The sequence below is a fragment of the Tachypleus tridentatus genome, chromosome 10 (genome assembly GCF_004210375.1).
Source record: "Tachypleus tridentatus isolate NWPU-2018 chromosome 10, ASM421037v1, whole genome shotgun sequence".
Taxonomy (NCBI): Eukaryota; Metazoa; Arthropoda; class Merostomata; order Xiphosura; family Limulidae; genus Tachypleus; species Tachypleus tridentatus.
Genome location: NC_134834.1, coordinates 112545903 through 112568129, shown reverse-complemented (window position 1 = coordinate 112568129; position 22227 = coordinate 112545903). Strand labels below are relative to the sequence as shown.

The following is a 22227-nucleotide window of genomic DNA, read 5'->3' as shown; positions in this document are numbered from 1 at the left end:
GTGGTTCTTAACAGTAAGTTATTAATCTTTCTGAACCTTAACATTAGATTATGTATCATGATTCTTAACCATCATCTTACTGATTCATAACATTAAGTTGTTTATCATCCTTATTCTTAATAAGTCTATTTTTTGTTTCTTATTATTTTTATAACTCTGAATCCTTATACTAATTAATTAACATGATTTTTATTTAATGATTATATATTATAAGTATATTAGCTAAATTTCTCATTTTCAATAATAAATAATTTATATATCAGATTATTAATATTAATAAATACTATATCACCGTTTCTTGTTACATAGAACTTGCATTTTGGTTTGTAATATTAATTTTAAATTTCATTCATAATATTAATTAGTATATAGTTCTGATATCTGGTACAATCAAAGATATTTTTACGTATTTTCGAGTGCTTATAGTTAAAAAACTAGTTGTTAAAATATATTTCTATTGTAATACTGGATTTTGTTTAGAAACTACAATCTCCATTATGATTCATTCCATATATCAGAAACATTAATACTAATTAAGCCTACAATATTATTGACTATTAATTCTGACTGCAAGTTCTGGAATAAATAACAAGTAGTATATTTTTAAAGTTTCTTACGTTACATTTTCTTCTCGATGTCATATTTTTATATTATTTATCTTTAATGATAGAGATCCATAAGTGCTAAGCCAATGTCATAATACTCCAGTTTTTTAATATTTTTTTTTCCTTAAATCAGATGACTTCGATTCTAAGTTGTGACAGAAATTACTTCATTTTCATCTTGAAGTTTAATTTCCAAAACAGTAAACATAGGGTGCTTGATTAATAATAAAATAAAATTATTGCAGTGTTTAAAGTGATTTAAATCAAAACATAACGAATAAAATATAATATTTAGCAATTTTCTTGTTTTAAATAATATAATATTTTCATATTTGTCTTTGTTTAAGTAGAAATTTGCAATATTGTGATGCATCTAAACTAGGAATCAAAACCGAGATTTTAGCACTATAAAATCTCAAACTTATTACTGAAATACCACTGGTGTCTCTTGCTGGTACTGCGGCAAGTCTACGGATTTACAACGTTAAAATCAGAAGTTCGACTTCCCAATAACCCGATGTAGCTTTGCTATAAGAAAACACATACCAGTGGCGTGATTGTTTTAACATTTCTATTAAGAATTCAAAGCTGAAGTTAATTGTACTTACAAGTAAAATCCATTGACGAACTTTTAGGAATTCCGTCTTTCTCTTCGTCTTTATATTGGTCTTCTTTGTCATCTGTAATTATTTTACTTACTTACAAAACCAAAGATAACCAAAAATATTATTATTAAAATGTAATTCATCAAGCGACATAAGTGCATTAACTGAAAACTTTTGAATAATAACAACAAATATACGTTGTAAACTTCACTAGATTTAACAGTGTAATAAAAACAAAACACCAGAAAGTACTTTGAATGAGTGTTAGCTATAATTTAAATTAGTGTTAGTTATAATTTCGGAATCTCAAAAATGGAAGTACCAGAAAGAAAGGAGGCACCAGCCTACAACTGAAGAGTAAGTTAAGGAGGCACCAGCCTACAACTAAAGAGTAAGTTAATAGATTTTAATAATTTTAAGGTTTTCACACATCAAACGGCACATGTAACATCAGTGATGTCGAGAAAACCCACTTGTAGAGAAAAAAATATATGTAAAAACGGCTCGTTTGGGTTGACATCTAGGTAAAAAAACAAATTCTCAACCCAAACAAGCCGTTGGTACATGTAACATATTCTTGGGGTCATGTTTCCCGATCTCCATCAAATTACCATGTTCAGGTCTCACTTTCATTTTAGCTTACCTGAGAACGTATGTAAGCTTTCTTGCCCGGCTTGATTTACGGCCTTACGTGCTATTAAGTCATGACCAGATACGCTGCTGTGTTGAATCTTCTGAATTAGCGACGGTGATAATGGTGGGGGCTGACAACTCGTTAGGGGATACCACTCCGGACAGTCTTGGAGGTCAGTTTTTTGAAACTGTACTTCTGTTCCACCGATAAGTGTCTTATTTCCAGCAGGACTCTCATCCCAAACTGTAATCTCCAGAGATTTATCCAGTAGCTAATGGGGTGAAAACATTACAAAGATATCTGAACTAATGTACACTTTTCTTACCCCAATCTGATAAAGCAAGAACTTTTCATTTTTTGTCAAGCAGAAAAAAAGAGAAAACAGACACAAGTAACCAAATAGGAGGAACACGAGTTTCAGGATTATCATCTCTTTATTATTCCAAATGGGAGGAACACGAGCTTCAGGGTTATCATCTTTTTATTATTCCAAATGGGAGGAACACGAGTTTCAGGGTTATCATCTCTTTATCATTCCAAATGGGAGGAACACGAGTTTCAGGGTTATCATCTCTTTATTATTCCAAATGGGAGGAACACGAGTTTCAGGGTTATCATCTCTTTATCATTCCAAATGGGAGGAACACGAGTTTCAGGGTTATCATCTCTTTATTATTCCAAATGGGAGGAACACGAGTTTCAGGGTTATCATCTTTTTATTATTCCAAATGGGAGGAACACGAGTTTCAGGGTTATCATCTCTTTATCATTCCAAATGGGAGGAACACGAGTTTCAGGGTTATCATCTCTTTATCATTCCAAATGGGAGGAACACGAGTTTCAGGGTTATCATATCTTTATTATTCCAAATGGGAGGAACACGAGTTTCAGGATTATCATCTCTTTATTATTCCAAATGGGAGGAACACGAGTTTCAGGGTTATCATCTCTTTATCATTCCAAATGGGAGGAACACGAGTTTCAGGGTTATCATCTCTTTATCATTCCAAATGGGAGGAACACGAGTTTCAGGGTTATCATCTCTTTATCATTCCAAATGGGAGGAACACGAGTTTCAGGGTTATCATCTCTTTATCATTCCAAATGGGAGGAACACGAGTTTCATGGTTATCATATCTTTATTATTCCAAATGGGAGGAACACGAGTTTCAGGATTATCATCTCTTTATTATTCCAAATGCGAGGAACACGGGTTTCAGGGTTATCATCTCTTTATTATTCCAAATAAGAGGAACACGAGTTTCAGGATTATCATCTCTTTATTATTCCAAATGCGAGGAACACGGGTTTCAGGGTTATCATCTCTTTATTATTCCAAATGGGAGGAACACGAGTTTCAGGGTTATGATCTCTTTATTATTCCAAATAGGAGGAACACGAGTTTCAGGGTTATCATCTCTTTATTATTCCAAATGGGAGGAACACGAGTTTCAGGGTTATGATCTCTTTATTATTCCAAATGGGAGGAACACGAGTTTCAGGGTTATGATCTCTTTATTATTCCAAATGGGAGGAACACGAGTTTCAGGGTTATGATCTCTTTATTATTCCAAATGGGAGGAACACGAGTTTCAGGGTTACGATCTCTTTATTATTTCCTGTAGATAAACTTACAAACTTAATTTACACGATTATTTTTCTGAAAATAGTAAATACACACACTTAGTTTTAAATATTATAATGGTGTAATTAGACACTAAACCATAAATTCACATTAATGACAAGCTTGTTTATTCGTTTCAAAGTGACAATAAAAAGCTATGTGCACACTTAATTTTAAAATAGCTCGGTTAATGGAGAGCAGCCAGTGAACAGTACACACCGCCAACAGCACTTAGGCTAATATTGCTGGACGAATAGTTAGACTTGTCTGTCATTCTAATAAGGTGCACACTACTGGAAAGTACGGACCTCATATTCGCTACAATTTTCATCGAATTCGCAGTCTGAGCGAAATAGCATAGAATAGCTCAATGAGAAATGCCAAGTGACGAAGCAAGTCATGATTTAATTATCTTTGTAAATTTCACTATCAATTCCTAGATCTCTCTTAACCCTAACCTGTAGTAATAACACAAAAATAAAACAAATATTTGAAATAATGTTTTTGCACAATTGAATTAAATTATGAAATGTCAGATAGTTTTCTGCCCGAAAAACTGTAGACTTACAAACAGAAAAAACTTATTCTGTATTTAGAACTAAGTACCCTTTACTTACATGTCTTTCATCTCAAACACGACTTTAAAGTGCTTTTACTTCATTGTTTAGTAGGTGTTTTAAATAAGAACACTGTGCAAGTTATTTCTGAATGGAATGTTGTCAATATTGTATTAAAAGAGAAAATTGATAGATTGGTTGATCAGTGTTTGATAAAGTTCTCAAACAGTGTTATGTGATTTATTAGTGATTGAAATGTTTTCAAGGTCGTATTACTCATATATAACGTTGATTGTTTTCTTAATTACAAGAATGCAGTTTAATATTGTTGTAACATAATTATGTGGGTTTAACTGTTAATGTTATTTTCTATTGTTCAAATATAACATTGGGAGTTTACGTGGTGATGAGATTGTTCTTTGGTAATGTTCAACTATAATGTTGAACGTTTCCTTGGTGATGAGAAATAGAATGCTGCACACTTAGGTAGTTAGTTATAGATTGTTAATAGAGAACGTTGTGGGGTTTCCGGTTTCCTTGTTGATGGGAATGTTATTTAGTATTTTTCAAATATAAAATTGAAGGTTTCAGTGACACTTGGGAATAAAACAAGTGTTGATAGATGGCAAAAAGTCATCCCATCTTTATATCATGCGCCACTTACAAGTCATCCCATCTTTACATCATGCGCCACTTACAAGTCATCCCATCTTTACATCATGCGCCACTTACAAGTCTTCCCCTCTTTACATCATACAACACTTACAAGTCTTCCCCTCTTTACAACCTACAACACTTACAAGTCATCTCATCTTTACATCATACAACACTTACAAGTCATCCCATCTTTACATCATGCGCCACTTACAAGTCATCCCATCTTTACATCATGCGCCACTTACAAGTCATCCCATCTTTACATCATACAACACTTACAAGTCATCCCATCTTTACATCATGCGCCACTTACAAGTCTTCCCCTCTTTACAACCTACAACACTTACAAGTCTTCCCCTCTTTACAACCTACACCACTTACAAGTCATCCCATCTTTACATCATACAACACTTACAAGTCTTCCCCTCTTTACAACCTACACCACTTACAAGTCATCCCATCTTTACATCATGCGCCACTTACAAGTCATCCCATCTTTACATCATGCGCCACTTACAAGCCATCTGATCTTTACATCATACAACACTTACAAGTCATCTAATCTTTACATCATGCGCCACTTACAAGTCATCCCATCTTTACATCATGCTCCACTTACAAGCCATCTCATCTTTACATCATGCGCCACTTACAAGCCATCTGATCTTTACATCATACAACACTTACAAGTCATCTAATCTTTACATCATGCGCCACTTACAAGTCATCCCATCTTTACATCATACACCACTTACAAGTCATCCCATCTTTACATCATGCGCCACTTACAAGTCATCCCATCTTTACATCATGCGTCACTTACAAATCATCCCATCTTTACATCATACAACACTTACAAGTCATCTAATCTTTACATCATGCGCCACTTACAAGTCATCCCATCTTTACATCATACACCACTTACAAGTCATCCCATCTTTACATCATACGCCACTTACAAGTCACCCATCTTTACATCATGCGCCACTTACAAGCCATCTCATCTTTACATCATGCGCCACTTACAAGTCATCCCATCTTTACATCATGCGCCACTTACAAGTCTTCCCATTTTTACATCATGCGCCACTTACAAGCCATCTCATCTTTACATCATGCGCCACTTACAAGTCATCCCATCTTTACATCATGTGCCACTTACAAGTCTTCCCATTTTTACATCATGCGCCACTTACAAGAAAACAACAAACATTTGGTGATTGAATAAATTATATGTAGCAAGTAGTTAATAAAATATTTTATTTTGTTATATTTACGAATATTAATGTTATTCCAAGAGATATTTATTGGTAGTTATACATAGATTGAACATGCTAGATAAAAACGACTTTGTAACTTCAACAACTCTTTATAGTCCCTGATGCATAGTCTTCTCCTGTTTTGTTTTACGAACGTGTACCTTGACAATAGTGTGTTTCTTTATGTAAGAGGATTATTAAAGGGACTTCACAGTCCAGAACTATCTGTTTTGTTTATTGTTTGTTTGGCCAGAGGGAGGTTTGAACTAAATTGATGGGTATGGCTCATTAGTTAAAACTTCTTTGAAAAATTAAGAAACGATATGAGTAATACAAAATGTTATTTATGTTAAAGTGGATGATTGATTATTGAAAGAGCAAGTTTATTAATCAATCTGACTGTTCAGTTTTGTGAATAATGAATTTGTGTTTTGATGAAGGAATATACATACGAAAATGTGTAATAAGTGGGAGAGAAGTTAGAAACTAAAGGAAATTGTTGTATTAGCGTCTATTGCAAATTAAGTTAACTTATGAAATTTGTAGTCAAAGAAATACAATGGTTTTACTATCACTAAGTGACGGTATCCTGCATTATCTTTGTGAAAAATTCAAAATGAACAACCAACTACTCAGAATATATCTCGACACGTTTATCCTAACATTTCAAAGTAAGATGTGTTCTTTTTTTTTTTAAAGTTCCATTAAATATAGCCAGAAAATCCTGAGGCAAAATAACGATAAATAAAAAAAACAGATTTCATATTGAAATTTAAAGTTCTTTTATAACCAACAACGCACATGTTTAAAGTATACAATTTTGAGAATAGCTTTATATTTCATAATCTATACATTACATACCTCCTCAGAAGAGACTGAAGGAAAAACAAAAGTCTGGTTCCATTTTGGGCTAGTGCTTGATTCAGCCAATTGAGTCACTTTTGTGCCGAAACCACTGTGAATTTAGTATAATACAAAATTACTAAAATTAAGCGGTTATACAAAAAAAACAACAACATAAGCCTAGAATACATTTTTTGCCTAATTAACTTCTGTGAGTTATAAGCAATCAACAGACTTAATATTCTACAGTTACGGGACACGAGCGTGTGTGTTTTTCTTATAGCAAAGCCACATTGGACTATCTGCTGAGTCCAGCGAGGCGAATCGAACAGCTGATTTTGGCGTTGTAAATCCGTAGACTTAACGCTGTAATAGCGGAGGACTACGGAACACCATTAAATTAATATTTATCAGAACAAAAAACAACTAGTAGCGTACATATAAGCTTTTTACCAAGAAATTCGCACACATTTGAACATTTTAATTTTCATGAAAAATAAATAACAAGGATTTAATCGTTGTCAACACACATTGGAAAAAGTACTCTTTGTGTCGTATTAAAGAACGTGGTTGTCACACTAGGCCTACTATAGTTTCAACTTAGATGACAAAGACGATAAGGCTATTGTTAAACCGATGAAAATATCGGTTATTCAAGTATAGCTGTAGGATCTTGTTACTGAGTCATCGGTTATTCAAGTATAGCTGTAGGATCTTGTTACTGAGTCATCGGTTATTCAAGTATAGCTGTAGGATCTTGTTACTGAGTCATCGGTTATTCAAGTATAGCTGTAGGATCTTGTTACTGAGTCATCGGTTATTCAAGTATAGCTGTAGGATCTTGTTACTGAGTCAGAGCTTGTTCGAAACACCAAGGAACAGAACAGACATTTTAAAAACGTGAATGACACATTACTGTTGTGTTTGTTTGTTTTTGAATTTCGCACAAAGCTACTCGAGGGCTATCTGTGCAAGCCGTCCCTAATGTAGCAGTGTAACACTAGAGGGAAGGCAGCTAGTCATCACCACCAACCGCCAACTCTTGGGCTACTCTTTTACCAACGAATAGTGGGATTGACCGTAACATTATAACGCCCCCACGGCTGGGAGGGCGAGCATGTTTGGCGCGACGGGGATGTGAACCTGCGACCCTCAGATTACGAGTCGCACGCCTAAACTATTTTAGACATTTATTACAATTATATATATACACAAAAGAAAATAAGACTATTGGGTGTAAGACACATAAGTCTGAAGTCTTTGTCACTAGTTAAATATTTGTCTGACAAACAACAAGGTATGGACATTGTCCCTCAAATCAAACACTGTAATAACTTCTTATTCTAGGCGAAGAACTGATGCTCTAAGAAAATGAACAAATCAACCTTTGCTTTATTTACGATAAACAGGTGTCAATTTAGCAAGATGGACATGACTCCTAACATCCAGAGAAGTCTATGACTGATCCCAAATTCCAGAAAATTAAATTAAATGAGCTTGTTTACTAATTTAAACAATTTAAACAATTTTAAACAATTTTAAACAATTTAAACAAATTTAAACAAATTAAACAAATTTAAACAATTTAAACAATTTTAAACAACTTAAACAATTTTAAACAATTTTAAATCTAAACAATTTTAAACAAATAAACAAATTTAAACAATTTTAAATCTAAACAATTTTAAACAAATAAACAAATTTAAACAATTTAAACAAATTTAAACAACTTTAAACAAATTTAACCAATTTTAAACAAATTTAAACAATTTAAACAAACCCAAGTTTAATACAATATTCCATATTCTCACTTGAGTGAGCTTATCTGTACAAATAAACAAGTAAGCTGTATTAAAAACTGAAACACTTTATTATTGTAGTACAGTAAAATTATAGAACTATCTATATAACTAAACGTCAATATGTGTTCCTTGTATCATCTACCTTTATTAATCAACCAGCACCAGACTTCATCCTATTTACTTTATATTGATAGAATTATTAAAAACAATACGTCATTTTTTACAGTACTGCTGTCATTATAACAATACGTCATTCTTTACAGTACTGCTGCCATTTAAACAATACGTCATTCTTTACAATACTGCTGTCATTAAAACAATACGTCATTCTTTTCAGTACTGCTGTCATTAAAACAATACGTCATTCTTTACAATACTGCTGTCATTAAAACAATACGTCATTCTTTTCAGTACTGCTGTCATTAAAACAATACGTCATTCTTTACAGTACTGCTGTCATTATATGTTTTTACTGCACTTTTAATGTTGATTGTGCTAAAAAATAAAGCATAATTTTCTATTCTTTTTTACAAAAGAGTATTTATTTCTCCCGTCCAATAGATGAGTACTTCTGTTAATAACAAATAGAACAAGTCCAAAAGTTTATGTTGTAAGTCTCTCACCTGGTGGGGATACTTAATGAACATTACAATACAAAACCAGTACTATAGTAACAGCTTCAGAATATTACCTTAACGAACAAATAAGAAACGTAGACTAAACTTTATGTAATCAAATATAAATAAAAGACATCCTTCATTCTTAAGACGATCACGTATTACTGTTATTTCAAACAAGTCTCCAATTTATTATGTTACATACGTTAATGTATTACTATTCCAAATAAGCGTAAGTTAGCTGTAGTTTATTTGTAGTTATATACTTGTTATAGTTTATTTGTAGTTGTACCCTTGCTTTAGTTTATTTGTGGTTATATCCTTGCTACAGTTTATTTGTATTTCTCTCTTTGTTATAATTTACTTGTGGTTATATCTTTGGTATAGTTTATTTGTATTTCTCTCTTTGTTATAATTTATTTGTGGTTATATCTTTGCTATAGTTTATTTGTATTTCTCTCTTTGTTATAATTTATTTGTGGTTATATCTTTGCTATAGCTTATTTGTATTTCTCTCTTTGTTATAATTTATTTGTGGTTATATCTTTGCTATAGTTTATTTGTATTTACATCCTTGCTATGGTTTATATGTTTTATGATCTTCTCTAATTTAGGTTTGGTTATAATCTTGCTACAGTTTATGTGTGGTAATAACCTTTCCTTACTTTAGGTTTGGTTATAATCTTGCTACAGTTTATGTGTGGTAATAACCTTTCCTTACTTTAGGTTTGGTTATAATTTTGCTACAGTTTATGTGTGGTAATAACCTTTCCTTACTTTAGGTTTGGTTATAATTTTGCTACAGTTTATGTGTGGTAATAACCTTTCCTTACTTTAGGTTTGGTTATAATCTTGCTACAGTTTACGTGTGGTAACAACCTTTCCTTACTTTAGGTCTAGATATATTCTTGCTCTAGTTTGCATGTAGTTATAACCTCGCTATATTTTATATGTAATGCTACCTGACGCTGATCATCATGGAACTTAATTTTGATCGGACGTTAAGCCTAATACTGCGGATCAGAGTGGACAATTGTTGATGTAATGAAAGTATTTCTCTCTGCTTACTACATTAAACTCTGATTTATGTGAAACATCAAACTTTAGCTGAGAATACAACACTAAAACATGAAAAAGAAGACATACGACTGCGGAACAAGTCTCAGCTTGGCAAAAGTACTGGCTAAGTTTCCAGGCGTTTTCCTGCGACGAAGACCTTTAGCGGAGAGTAAGGTAACTTGCAGATCAGTTCGGCTGTGATCAAACCACAGACGAATCGCTATTTCTCCCAATGAAAGTGGTTTTGGAGTTTGAGTCTAAGGTGCGAAGAAGAATTAGTAGAACGAAAACCAGAATCATACAATAAGGAAATATTAATCACCAATTGAATAACAAAATAAAAACATAACAAAGGTTACCCGGATGACATAAAGATACAAACTTAGCAGGATATATAATTTATTCAGAACTTCATTTGCTGTAGTTGGTAACATACGTGATAACATAAATATAATTACCATTAAAGTTATTACTGACACCTACAGTTACGACAGGAAGTGTTCGTACCCCTGCGTACAGAGCGGCTTTTTGCTTATAACTTAAAAAGTATCATGATTAGGCTAATAGACGTACACTATATTATAAATATTATACTAACACACATCTACATAAACTTTTATGTAAATTAAAAGACAAATAAACTGTTTATAAACAAATAACCAAAAATAGGAGGAGCAGAAAGTGTTCGTACAGTTCAGAACGTGTAAAAAAACTGATATTCCCGTAAAAAGTTTGTTTAGTTTGGCAAATAAGCTACATTGTACCATTCCAGAACTAGACACTGGGTTCATAATTATTGGAATTTAAACAGCAAAAAATGCACTTCCAGCAATTTAGCGTTGTCTCCGTGATTATGTGCTTGGTCATCATGGCGAACAGGAAACGACTGTCCAGTGATTTAAAAAACCGAATTATTGTAAAATACAAGTCTCTTGTGTCTCTTTCCGGTATTGCTACACAACTTAATGTGCCAAAATCTACTGTTCAAAGCATAATTGCAAAGTTTAAGCTTACGGGATCAACTGCTAACCTCCCTCGTTCCGGACGCCCCACCAAAATTCCAGAGAGAACCAACAGGAAGGTTCTCACAAAAGTTAGTAGGAACCCTCGTTTAACACGTAATGACATACAGAAACTGGTAAGGGAAACTGGGGTTGAAGTAAGCACCTCTACAGTTACGAACATGTTACGCTCTTCTGGGTTCAAAGCATGCCGTCCTTGTAAAACTCCATATTTAAAGCCTGTTCATTTAGAAGCACAATTGAGGTATGTAAGAAAGCATGTAGATAAACCCTTTACCTATTGGAAGAGTATTCTTTGATCAGACGAGGCCAAAATCGAGCTTTACGGCCATAATGATGTTCGCTATATTTTCCGTAAGAAGGGGGAACGAAATCTTCCAAAGAACACCGTCCCTACAGATAAACACGGAGGTGGCTTGAACATGCTATGGGGTTCCTTCAGCTCTTTTGGTGTAGGCAGCCTTCACCGCGTCAACGGAATCATGAAAAAAGAAGAGTACGTTGATATATTAGGCACTTATATCAAGAATGATGCTCGGAACTTGTGGGTTGGGTGTCGTTGGATCTTCCAGCACGACAATGACCCTAAGCACACATCGAAATATGTGCAACTCTGGTTGCAGAGGAACCATATAAGCGTTCGGAGTGGCCATCGCAGTCACCCGATCTCAACCCAATTGTAAACGTTTGGCATGAGTTGAAGACCAGGATTCATCAGCGTCATCCGAAAAACTTGTAAAAGTTAGAGGCCTTCTGTAAAGAAGAATGGAAGAAAATACCATTCTAGTACTGTAAAACGATGATAGAAGGCTATAAGAAGAAATTGTGCCAAGTAATTCACCTGAAAGGCTACACAACTGACCATTAAAGTAGACGCACGAACACTTTCTGCTCCTCCTATGTTTGATTATTTGTTTATAAACAGTTTATTTGTCGTTCAATTTACATAAAAAATTATGTAGATGTGTGTTAGTTTAATAGTTATAATATACTATACTTTCATTATCCTAATCGTGATTCTTTTTAAGTTATGAGAAAAAACTACTCACGACGCAGTGGTACGAACACTTTCTGTTGTAACTGTATTACTTTATACATTAGCAGATCTCATGTAATCTCAATGAAATTATATGTATTGACATGATCGGGATTCGATCCTTGACATTCTTAATAGAGGGTATTATTATCTCTTTGTCCACTAAAACTCGAATCAGTCAATGATTTGAACAGACGTATTCAAGTCGTACTAATTTTTAGACTAGGTTGATCAACAGAAGTGTCCAAGTATTACTGAATTCTGGGTTATGTTGGTCAATATAAGTATCTAAGATGTACTGACTTCTAATCTATGCTCGTTTATAGATGTGTCCAAGTTGCACTGACTTCTAGGCCATGTTGGTCAATTGAGTCATCCACGTTATATTAACTTCTAGACCAGGATCGTCAACACAGATAAACAAGTTGTACAGACTTGCAGGTTATATCGGTCAAGAGAAATATACAAGTTGTACTAACTAGTAGGCTATGTTGGTCAACAGAGTTATCCCAGTTGTACTGACTACTAGGCTATGTTGGTCAACAGAGTTATCCAAGTTGTACTGACTTCTAGGCTATGTTGGTCAACAGAGTTATCCAAGTTGTACTTACTTCTAGGCTATGTTGGTCAACAGAGTTATCCAATTTGCTATGACTACCAGGCTATGTACGTCAATATCTAATCCACGTCGCCATATCAAACATGTTTCACCTACATACCTTATACGATGAGCCACAAATAAAGTGTTTCATACACATACCTGATCCATGTTGCCACATCATAAATATATCAATCAAATATCTGATCCATGTTGCTACAGCATAACTATGCAAATCACATACCTGACCCACATAAATGATTCTCACTCCCGGGTTTTAGTCAGCTTTACATAAAGTTTCAGTTTTAAATTCATCTATATACGTATAAAAAAAGACCTAGAAAACGTTGACATTGGTTTATAATGAGAAGAGTGGATTGGTCTCAGTAAACAGTGTTCAATTAGTGGATTGGTCTCAGTAAACAGTGTTCAATTAGTGGATCGGGCTCAGTAAACAGGATGTAATTAGTAAATCAGTCTTAGTAAACAATGTTTAATTAGTGGATCGGGCTCAGTAAACAGCATGTAATTAGTAAATCAGTCTCAGTAAACAATGTTTAATTAGTGGATCGGTCTCATGAAAGAGTGGTTAATTTGTGGATTAGTCTCAGTAAACAGTGTTTAATTAGTGGATTAGTCTCAGTAAACAGTGTTTTATTATTGGATTACTCACAGTAAACAGTTTAGTGGATTTTTCTTAGTAAACAGTTTAATTAGTGGATTTGTTTCCGTAAACAGTTTAATTTGTGGACCAGGCTCAGGAAACAGTGTTTAATTAATGAAATGGACTCAGTAAACAGTGTTTAGTCAGTGGATCACTCTTAGTAGACAGTTTAATTGGTGGATCACTCTCAGTAGCGAGTGTTTAATTCGTGGCTCAGTATCAGTAAACAGTTTAATTTGTGACGTTGTCTCAGTAAAGAGTGTTTAATTAGTGGAACACTCTCAGTAAACATAGATTAAATTGTGGATTGGTCTGTTTAAACAGTGTTTTATGTATCAGTCTCAGTAAACAGTTTAATTGGTGGATCACTCTCAGTAAACATAGATTAATTCGTGGATTTGTCTCAGTAAACAGTGTTTAATTAGTGGATCGATCTCAGTAAACAGTTTAATAATGGATTTGATTCAGTAAACAGTGTTTAATTAATGGATAGGTCTCAGTAGACAATGTTTAATTCTGTAAAGTACACCATTGTCTTCACTATTTATTGATTATAAAATAGTACACGTGCTTCAAAACTGTTACAGCTGTTCATTGCTAATTCTATAAATTATGTAATATATTTTGGAATTCCTAGTACTGCCCCAGTTTTAAGAAGATATAAGTTATTTGCCCAAGGGCTATAGTGCCCTCTAATGTGTAGGTTTTCTGGCTAACAGTGGAGGACCAACACCAACACCAACTGATTATCAGTGCAGACGACGTACATACAACAGGATCTATAGTATGAATTACTTTAATGCCATGGAAAACCCATTTCTGATTGGTATCTGTTAGCCAACGATTTTCACGTATGGAAATAAATGTAGTTCACCTGTACCGAATCTGTTTATGTATTTTATGGGTTACTCAAGATAAAAGACTGAAATGTAAACCGAACTTTTGAACCTGAGAGATATCGTTTGAACACGTGGACTAAACGGCTAGATGCAGGAAACCTAGGATTAAGGTACTGACAGGAAGAAGACAGTCCGCCAACAGCAACTATTCTTTTTATTTAACATACTTAACGAGGTTTGAATGTACGGTGATTTTTATGCATAACAAAATAACTTCCAATAACTCCAAACACAAGCTGTGGCTAGATCCTGGACTACTGAATATCCTGTGAGGTAAACCTCAAGAAATTAGCAGTGACAGTCTCGTGACTCCCGTTTAGGGGAGGGAGGGGGGAGATTTTGAATCCTAATAACCTTGTCAAGGTATGAATAAAATATCATTTATTGACTGGTAGCAATATAGAAAATGGAAGATATATAATTTGATACCCACCGGTGTCCTTGGCAGCTTTCGTCGGGTCGGAGATATAGGTTGTACATCCTGGATATTACTGGGATCTACCAATGAATTATATATGAGTTAGGTTGTACATCCGGGATATTACTGGGATCTACCAATGAATTATATATGAGTTAGGTTGTACATCCTGGATATTACTGGGATCTACCAATGAATTATATATGAGTTAGGTTGTACATCCGGGATATTACTGGGATCTACCAATGAATTATATATGAGTTAGGTTGTACATCCGGGATATTACTGGGATCTACCAATGAATTATATATGAGTTAGGTTGTACATCCGGGATATTACTGGGATCTACCAATGAATTATATATGAGTTAGGTTGTACATCCTGGATATTACTGGGATCTACCAATGAATTATATATGAGTTAGGTTGTACATCCGGGATATTACTGGGATCTACCAATGAATTATATATGAGTTAGGTTGTACATCCTGGATATTACTGGGATCTACCAATGAATTATATATGAGTTAGGTTGTACATCCGGGATATTACTGGGATCTACCAATGAATTATATATGAGTTAGGTTGTACATCCGGGATATTACTGGGATCTACCAATGAATTATATATGAGTTAGGTTGTACATCCGGGATATTACTGGGATCTACCAATGAATTATATATGAGTTAGGTTGTACATCCTGGATATTACTGGGATCTACCAATGAATTATATATGAGTTAGGTTGTACATCCGGGATATTACTGGGATCTACCAATGAATTATATATGAGTTAGGTTGTACATCCGGGATATTACTGGGATCTACCAATGAATTATATATGAGTACATATAATTAAATATATCAATAATTATTACGTATAAGAGATCTTGTAACTTTCAGAAAAAGGTGTTAAAGTCACAATTGTGCAAACAGTTTCTAAAAATACTTAAAGAAATTAGTGGTGCTACTTATAAAGTACAATTCAAATTACAAACGAAAAAAACATTTTTAGATGGTTAAAAAACCTCAACTAATTTTACACCTGCACCTCTGTAGTTCTTTCAAACCTACACAATTCTAAGACTAAGCACAGAGAAACTTTCCTGGATATTGGACTAATCATACATATACACATACCGATATAGGCGACCTTCGGTTATATGGCACTTCAAACAATCTTTATCTCTGAAGCTGGAATATGAATCACTTAAAAAGTTTCGGTTGTCTGGTTTCTTGAATAATTCTTTCAACGTTATTAATGAGAGTAAGGTGAGATAAAGTCATGTGGTTTACATCATGTTAAGGTGAGATAAAGTCATGTGGTTTGTACCATGTTAAGGTGAGATAAAGTCATGTGGCTTACACCATGTTAAGGTGAGATAAAGTCATGTGGTTTACACCATGTAAAAGATTAATATAAACATGTTAATGTTATAACAAGGCCACATTCAGTATGCCAGGCATGGCCAAATGGTTAACGCGCTGGACTCCCAATCTTGGGATCGAGGGTTCGAATCCCCGTCACACCAAACATGTTCGCCCTATCAGACGTGGAAGTGTTATAAGGTGACGATCAATCTCACTATTTGTTGTTCAAAGAGTAGCCCAAGAGTTAGTAGGTGGTGATGACTAGCTGCTTTCCATCTAGTCTTACACTACTAAATTAGGGACGACTAGCGTAGATAGCCCTCATATAGCTTTGCGCGAAATCACAGGCAACGATAATATTTCTGGCACCAGAGTAGCGAATGTACTTATGGCTTCCATAGCAGAAATGTCACTTGATAAACGTATATAAATCAAAATTTTGAATGGTTAGGGCTGCTCTATACTAGTTATTTGGCCATTGTGGGATGTTACGTAAAACTAGTACTTTTGGTAATAAAATAATAACAGGAATATGTTAAAGTATTTCACAATAATCCAACTGGGATGTTGAAACTGGCCCAGCTGTCAGTACAGGTATGAATGCTACTTAGAAAATAAGTTTATACACATTAGAGCAAAGTGGTGGATGTATAGCTGCTCATAAACAAAGTTTTATGTATATAGGCTCGGATTACTTACAGTAGGCCCGGCATGGCCAAGTGGGTTAATGCGATAGACTCGTAATCTGAGAGTCGCAGATTCGAATCATTCTCGTTATATTGTGACGGTCAATCCTACTATTCGTTGGTAAAAGAGTAGCCCAAGAGTTGGCGGTGGGTGGTGATGACTAGCTGCTTTCCCTCTAGTCTTACACTACATAATTAAGGACGGCTAGCACAGATAGCCCTCGAGTAGCTTTGCACGAAATTGAAACCAAACTACAAAAATTGAACTCCATACATAACGTTACGTATGGAAATTTGTCATAACTATTACTTTTAAAATAATGAACTGTTAACATTTTTGTTATGATACGTAAATAACAATTAAATATTAGATCAGTTTTAATAATATTTAAATGGTCTTGTATATAAAATTAACTTTTTAACAGAAATAATCAAACCAAAATAGAGTCCCAAAACAAGACTAGCAAAGCCTGAGGTGGGTGTTTTTACAGATGAAACTAAATTTAAATTGTTTGGTAACAATCATATAGTTTGTTCAAAGGTATATGAGAGAATAACACCATTAGCAACTTATAATATCTACAGTGAAGCATGTCAGGGACCACTAGACTGCATCTCAGTCAATAGTGTTGTTGGAAATCCATACAATATTGATGGCACCCTGGCTTGTGATAGGCACAAGTACATTCTTATCTATCATGCCATTTCTTCAAGAACATTACCGAAATTTTGTTTCATCTACAACATAATAACTCTCTTTTCAAATTAGTGAGCATAATACACGTTCTTTCACCTATTGAGATAACGTTTCACATAATTACACATCTATGAAAAGGGAAAATGTTAGAACATACCTGGTAGAAGAGAAAGAGTTGGACTCCTTGGAGAAATGGAGCTCCAAGTAACAGTGTGATGGGAAGAATGGGGTGAACGACTTTGATTTTCATTGGCTCTGAAATGAGTATGTTGCAACTGAGATTCTGTGATACTGCCCATCTTAAAGAGCCTTTGAAATAACAAACTAGTTCAACAAAGAAACATCTATATACAACAGCTTAATTATTATAACAAAACGTATCACGTGTAGGAACATCAATGGACCAGAAACTGTCTAGTGATCATTATTACTTGTCAGAAAATTACCTTCTTAGTCTTCAAATAATCTTACTTTCCATTATCCTGTTCAATTACCACTTCCACATTATCACCGGTTCTTTCGATAATGTCCGACACTTCCTCAAATGTCCTGTCTACCAAAGTGACTCCACCCCATTCCAAGATCCTGTCTCCTATGGGCAAATAAAATTGAATAGATACTACGAAAAAATTTTATTTATTTTTGTAATACTATCAGGTTGTCCAGAAATAAGTGTTTTTTTTTTAACTGCGATGTTTTAAAACATGCTTTAATCAAACTAAGCAACATTTGCTTCAACCCACTTTTGCCAATAATGTTGTTTATGCCTCTGCTGTAAAAATCAGAGTTTCTATGGTCAATGAACTCCCTAAAAGCTTCTTCTGCAGCTGCCTGGTTTTTAAAGCTCAATAATTTGTCAAAGTACTTGAAAAAATGAAAATCTGTATGGTAAAAAGATTTGGAGAGTAAGGTGGATGAGGCAGAACCTCGATTCGTTCAATCTTTGGAGCGTCATCTTTGACACGTGAGGAGGATCATTGTCATGAGGAATAATAGGGATTAACCAGATCTGGTTGTTTCTTACACAACTTTCAATTCATTTCAATCAGTTCTTAACAGTATTTGTTTGCTGTGATTGTTTCCCATGGATTCAAAACGTTGTAGTAAACGATGCCAGCCGCAGTCCATGAGCTTTCTTTGGTAAAACCTGGGGATTGGGGCTGTTTTGCGATCGCGTCATTGTGCAGATCGTTTTTGATTGTCGTACTGAATCCACTGAATCCACTTTTCATCGCACATGCGTTTAGAAAATGGATCGTTTCGGTTAAGTCTCATAACGCTAATTTTGTTAAGGATCGTTTCTGATTGTCGTACTGAATCCACTTTTCATCGCACATGCGTTCAGAAAATGTATCGTTTCGGTTCTGTAATAGCACAGAAGCCTCATAACGCTGATTTTGTTAATATTCAGTTAGCAGAACCCATACATCCAGCTTTTCCATCTTTGCAGTCGCACTAAGATGGTTGACAATGTTTGATTTGCACGTGCCTAGCGTTTCTCCAAGCTCACGTACTGTTGTGCGAGGAGTTTATCTCAACTACTTCCCTTAACGTGTTTTTATCTAAGGATGGCTTCCGTCCACAACTTTCGTGGTCTTCAAGACTTTCATCTCCATGTTGAGTTCAGTAACAGATCCATGGCCGAATACTTGTTTGATGTTCCTCTGTAGTTTTGGTAGTTTTTCGTCCAAGTTTGAAGTCGTAGAGGAAAATCAGACTAAGTCCTTCATATCCATGATGCCATAGGGGTTACGAAACTTACTCGGAGTAGAGTTGAAACAGTAGACAATTAAGACACCTTGTAAGCGAAAAATATCTGATGAAACCAACCAACCAACGATAAGTTACTCAATATTCTGCTTCTAAATGTCATCGTGAGAATACCGACATTTATTTCTGGACAACTTAATAGATTTGCTGTCGAGTTGATGAGTGACAAATATCCGAATGGTTTATATTAATAATTATTAACTAGCAAAAACACTATCCTATGCTTTAACCTTCACAAAAACGTTAAAATTTTCGGAAGTCACATACAAAATACTAGTGAGAGTTACGTATTTTGTCACGAAAGTAAAATAATACACATCTTTAAAAATTTCTATTCTTCTAAATAAAACGAACAGTAGCTCTATGAAATAGTTTGAATTTAAGTCTATTTTCAAGAAATCGAAAATAAAAACTTAGTCGCTTTGTTGTATGCTAACCTTTATATATCCCTTTTAGGTCAGCAAGACCTCCAGGTCGTGTCCAAGCTACGGTGGGATACTTTCTAGCACTGTCAGTAGACTTCCCACCTGTCAAACTCATTCCAAAACCACGACCTTTACGTCGGGCAGACAAGGTAAGTGAAATGTTAAACATAGATCAGGTGTACTAGGTTTACAACACACAGCTGAATACATACACTAAGATGGTGTACAAAATCAGCGAAGAAGTGGAAAAAACACAAAAAGAGAAAGTCACAACAAATTAAAACTGAATTAATTATAACCGCCATTAATAAAACATGAAGAGAAGAAATTACAAAAAGGGAGAGATAATTAATATATTGTTCACTATAGCTGGAGAGAGAATTAATATCTTGTTTACGGTAGCTGGAGACACAATTAATATATTGTTCACTATAGCTGGAGAGACAATTAATATATTGTTTATGGCAGCTGGAGAGACAATTAATATATTGTTTACGGTAGCTCGAGAGACAATTAATATATTGTTTACGGTAGCTGAAGAGACAATTAATATATTGTTTACGGTAGCTGAAGAGACAATTAATATATTGTTTATGGTAGCTGGAGAGACAATTAATATATTGTTTATGGTAGCTGGAGAGACAATTAACATACTGTTTACGGTAGCTGGAGAGACAATTAATATATTGTTTACGGTAGCTGAAGAGACAATTAATATATTGATTACGGTAGCTGGAGAGACAATTAATATATTGTTTGCGGTAGCTGGAGAGACAATTAATATATTGTTTATGGTGTTCTGAAATAAAGTAAATGTTTTCAGCATGAATTAAAATGGAAATTTCAAAGTAGACAATACAAGACATAAAAAGCAATGATTATATACTGGTTACTAAAGTGAAAAGTAATGTATATATTAAGTGTATTGAAGAACTAAGATAGATCTATCAATAAACTTACTTCCTGCTTCGGTATCTCTCTGATCTCTGTGCAGAAGGACTTTCTTCTGTGGAAATACATGCTGTGCTGAAAACAAACATATTGGTTGTTGTGAAATACACTCCAAACAGAGATCCAGCAATATGTTAAATATTCGATTTATTAGGTTTCAGATCCCTCTGCATACTAAAGTAATACAGAACACACAAACGTTTATATAATACCTTCCTATATTCCTAAATATACAGATTTAAAGAAAACCTTCCTATATTCCCAGATAACACAGAACACTTTAAAATGATACAAAGAAAGCCTTCCTATATTCCCAGATAATACAGAACACTTTAAAATGATACAAAGAAAGCCTTCCTATATTCCTACATAATACAGAATACACTAAAGATATAAAGAAAACCTTCCTATATTCCTGCATAATACAGAATACACTAAAGATATAAAGAAAATCTTCCTATATTCCTGCATAATACATAATACACTAAAGATATAAAGAAAACCTTCCTATATTCCTGCATAATACAGAATACACTAAAGATATAAAGAAAATCTTCCTATATTCCTGCATAATACATAATACACTAAAGATATAAAGAAAACCTTCTTATACTCCTAAATAATACAGAACACACTAAACAGAGATAAAAAACCTTCCTATATTTCTAAATAATAATAAATAAACACTAACCAACGATAATGAAAACTTTCCTAAATTCCAGAATAAAACAGGACAAACTAACTTGAGATAATGAAAACTTTCCTGAATTCCAGAATAAAACAGGACAAACTAACTTGATATAATGAAAACTTTCCTAAATTCCAGAATAAAACACTAACTGGAACTAATGCAATTCTTCCATATTCCATAATATTGCAGAAAATAATGATAATGAAAAACCTTCCTATTTAAGTATATTGCAGTAATACAGGACGTTCTCCACCAGGTTAATCAAAAACATCTGTTAATTATAAAATAAGCACAATAATTTATATAAAAGATCTCTTTACAATTAAAATGGATAAATAGTTAAAATTTTGCATAGTAAAGAGTTATTAAAAACAGGGAATTACTCTAAAAACAATCTCAATATATGTTTGCGGCGACATCTTCCAAAGTAACAAAAATAGTGTTTAGGATTTATGCACCCACATAATTATTTATATCTGTGTTTGTGTGTTTTCTTATAGCAATGGCTCATCGGACTATCTGCTGCGCCCACCAAGAGGAATGGAATACCTGGTTAATTATTTACATACCAATAATCTAATCTGGGCTTAAACTACTTATAATTACACTATAGTTAAACTACGTGTAATTACACTATAGTTAAACTACTTATAATTACACCATAGTTTAACTACATATGATTACACTACGGTTAAACTACATATAATTACACCATAGTTTAACTACATATGATTACACT

At 34.0% G+C, this 22227-nt stretch overlaps 1 protein-coding gene across 1 annotated transcript in view; it reads right to left on the bottom strand.

The window, feature by feature from the left end:
* Nucleotides 1-22227, bottom strand: part of LOC143228446 (protein piccolo-like) — a 162291-nt gene that overhangs the window by 14774 nt on the left and 125290 nt on the right. The window contains exons 6-14 of the mRNA XM_076459705.1: nt 20807-20872; nt 19859-19975; nt 18123-18243; nt 17809-17906; nt 14915-14979; nt 10350-10519; nt 6803-6896; nt 1854-2115; nt 1214-1285 (exon numbers count right to left, since the gene is read on the bottom strand). Coding sequence (XP_076315820.1) covers nt 1214-1285; nt 1854-2115; nt 6803-6896; nt 10350-10519; nt 14915-14979; nt 17809-17906; nt 18123-18243; nt 19859-19975; nt 20807-20872 — 1065 coding nt within the window. The remainder of the gene's footprint in view (nt 1-1213; nt 1286-1853; nt 2116-6802; nt 6897-10349; nt 10520-14914; nt 14980-17808; nt 17907-18122; nt 18244-19858; nt 19976-20806; nt 20873-22227) is intronic.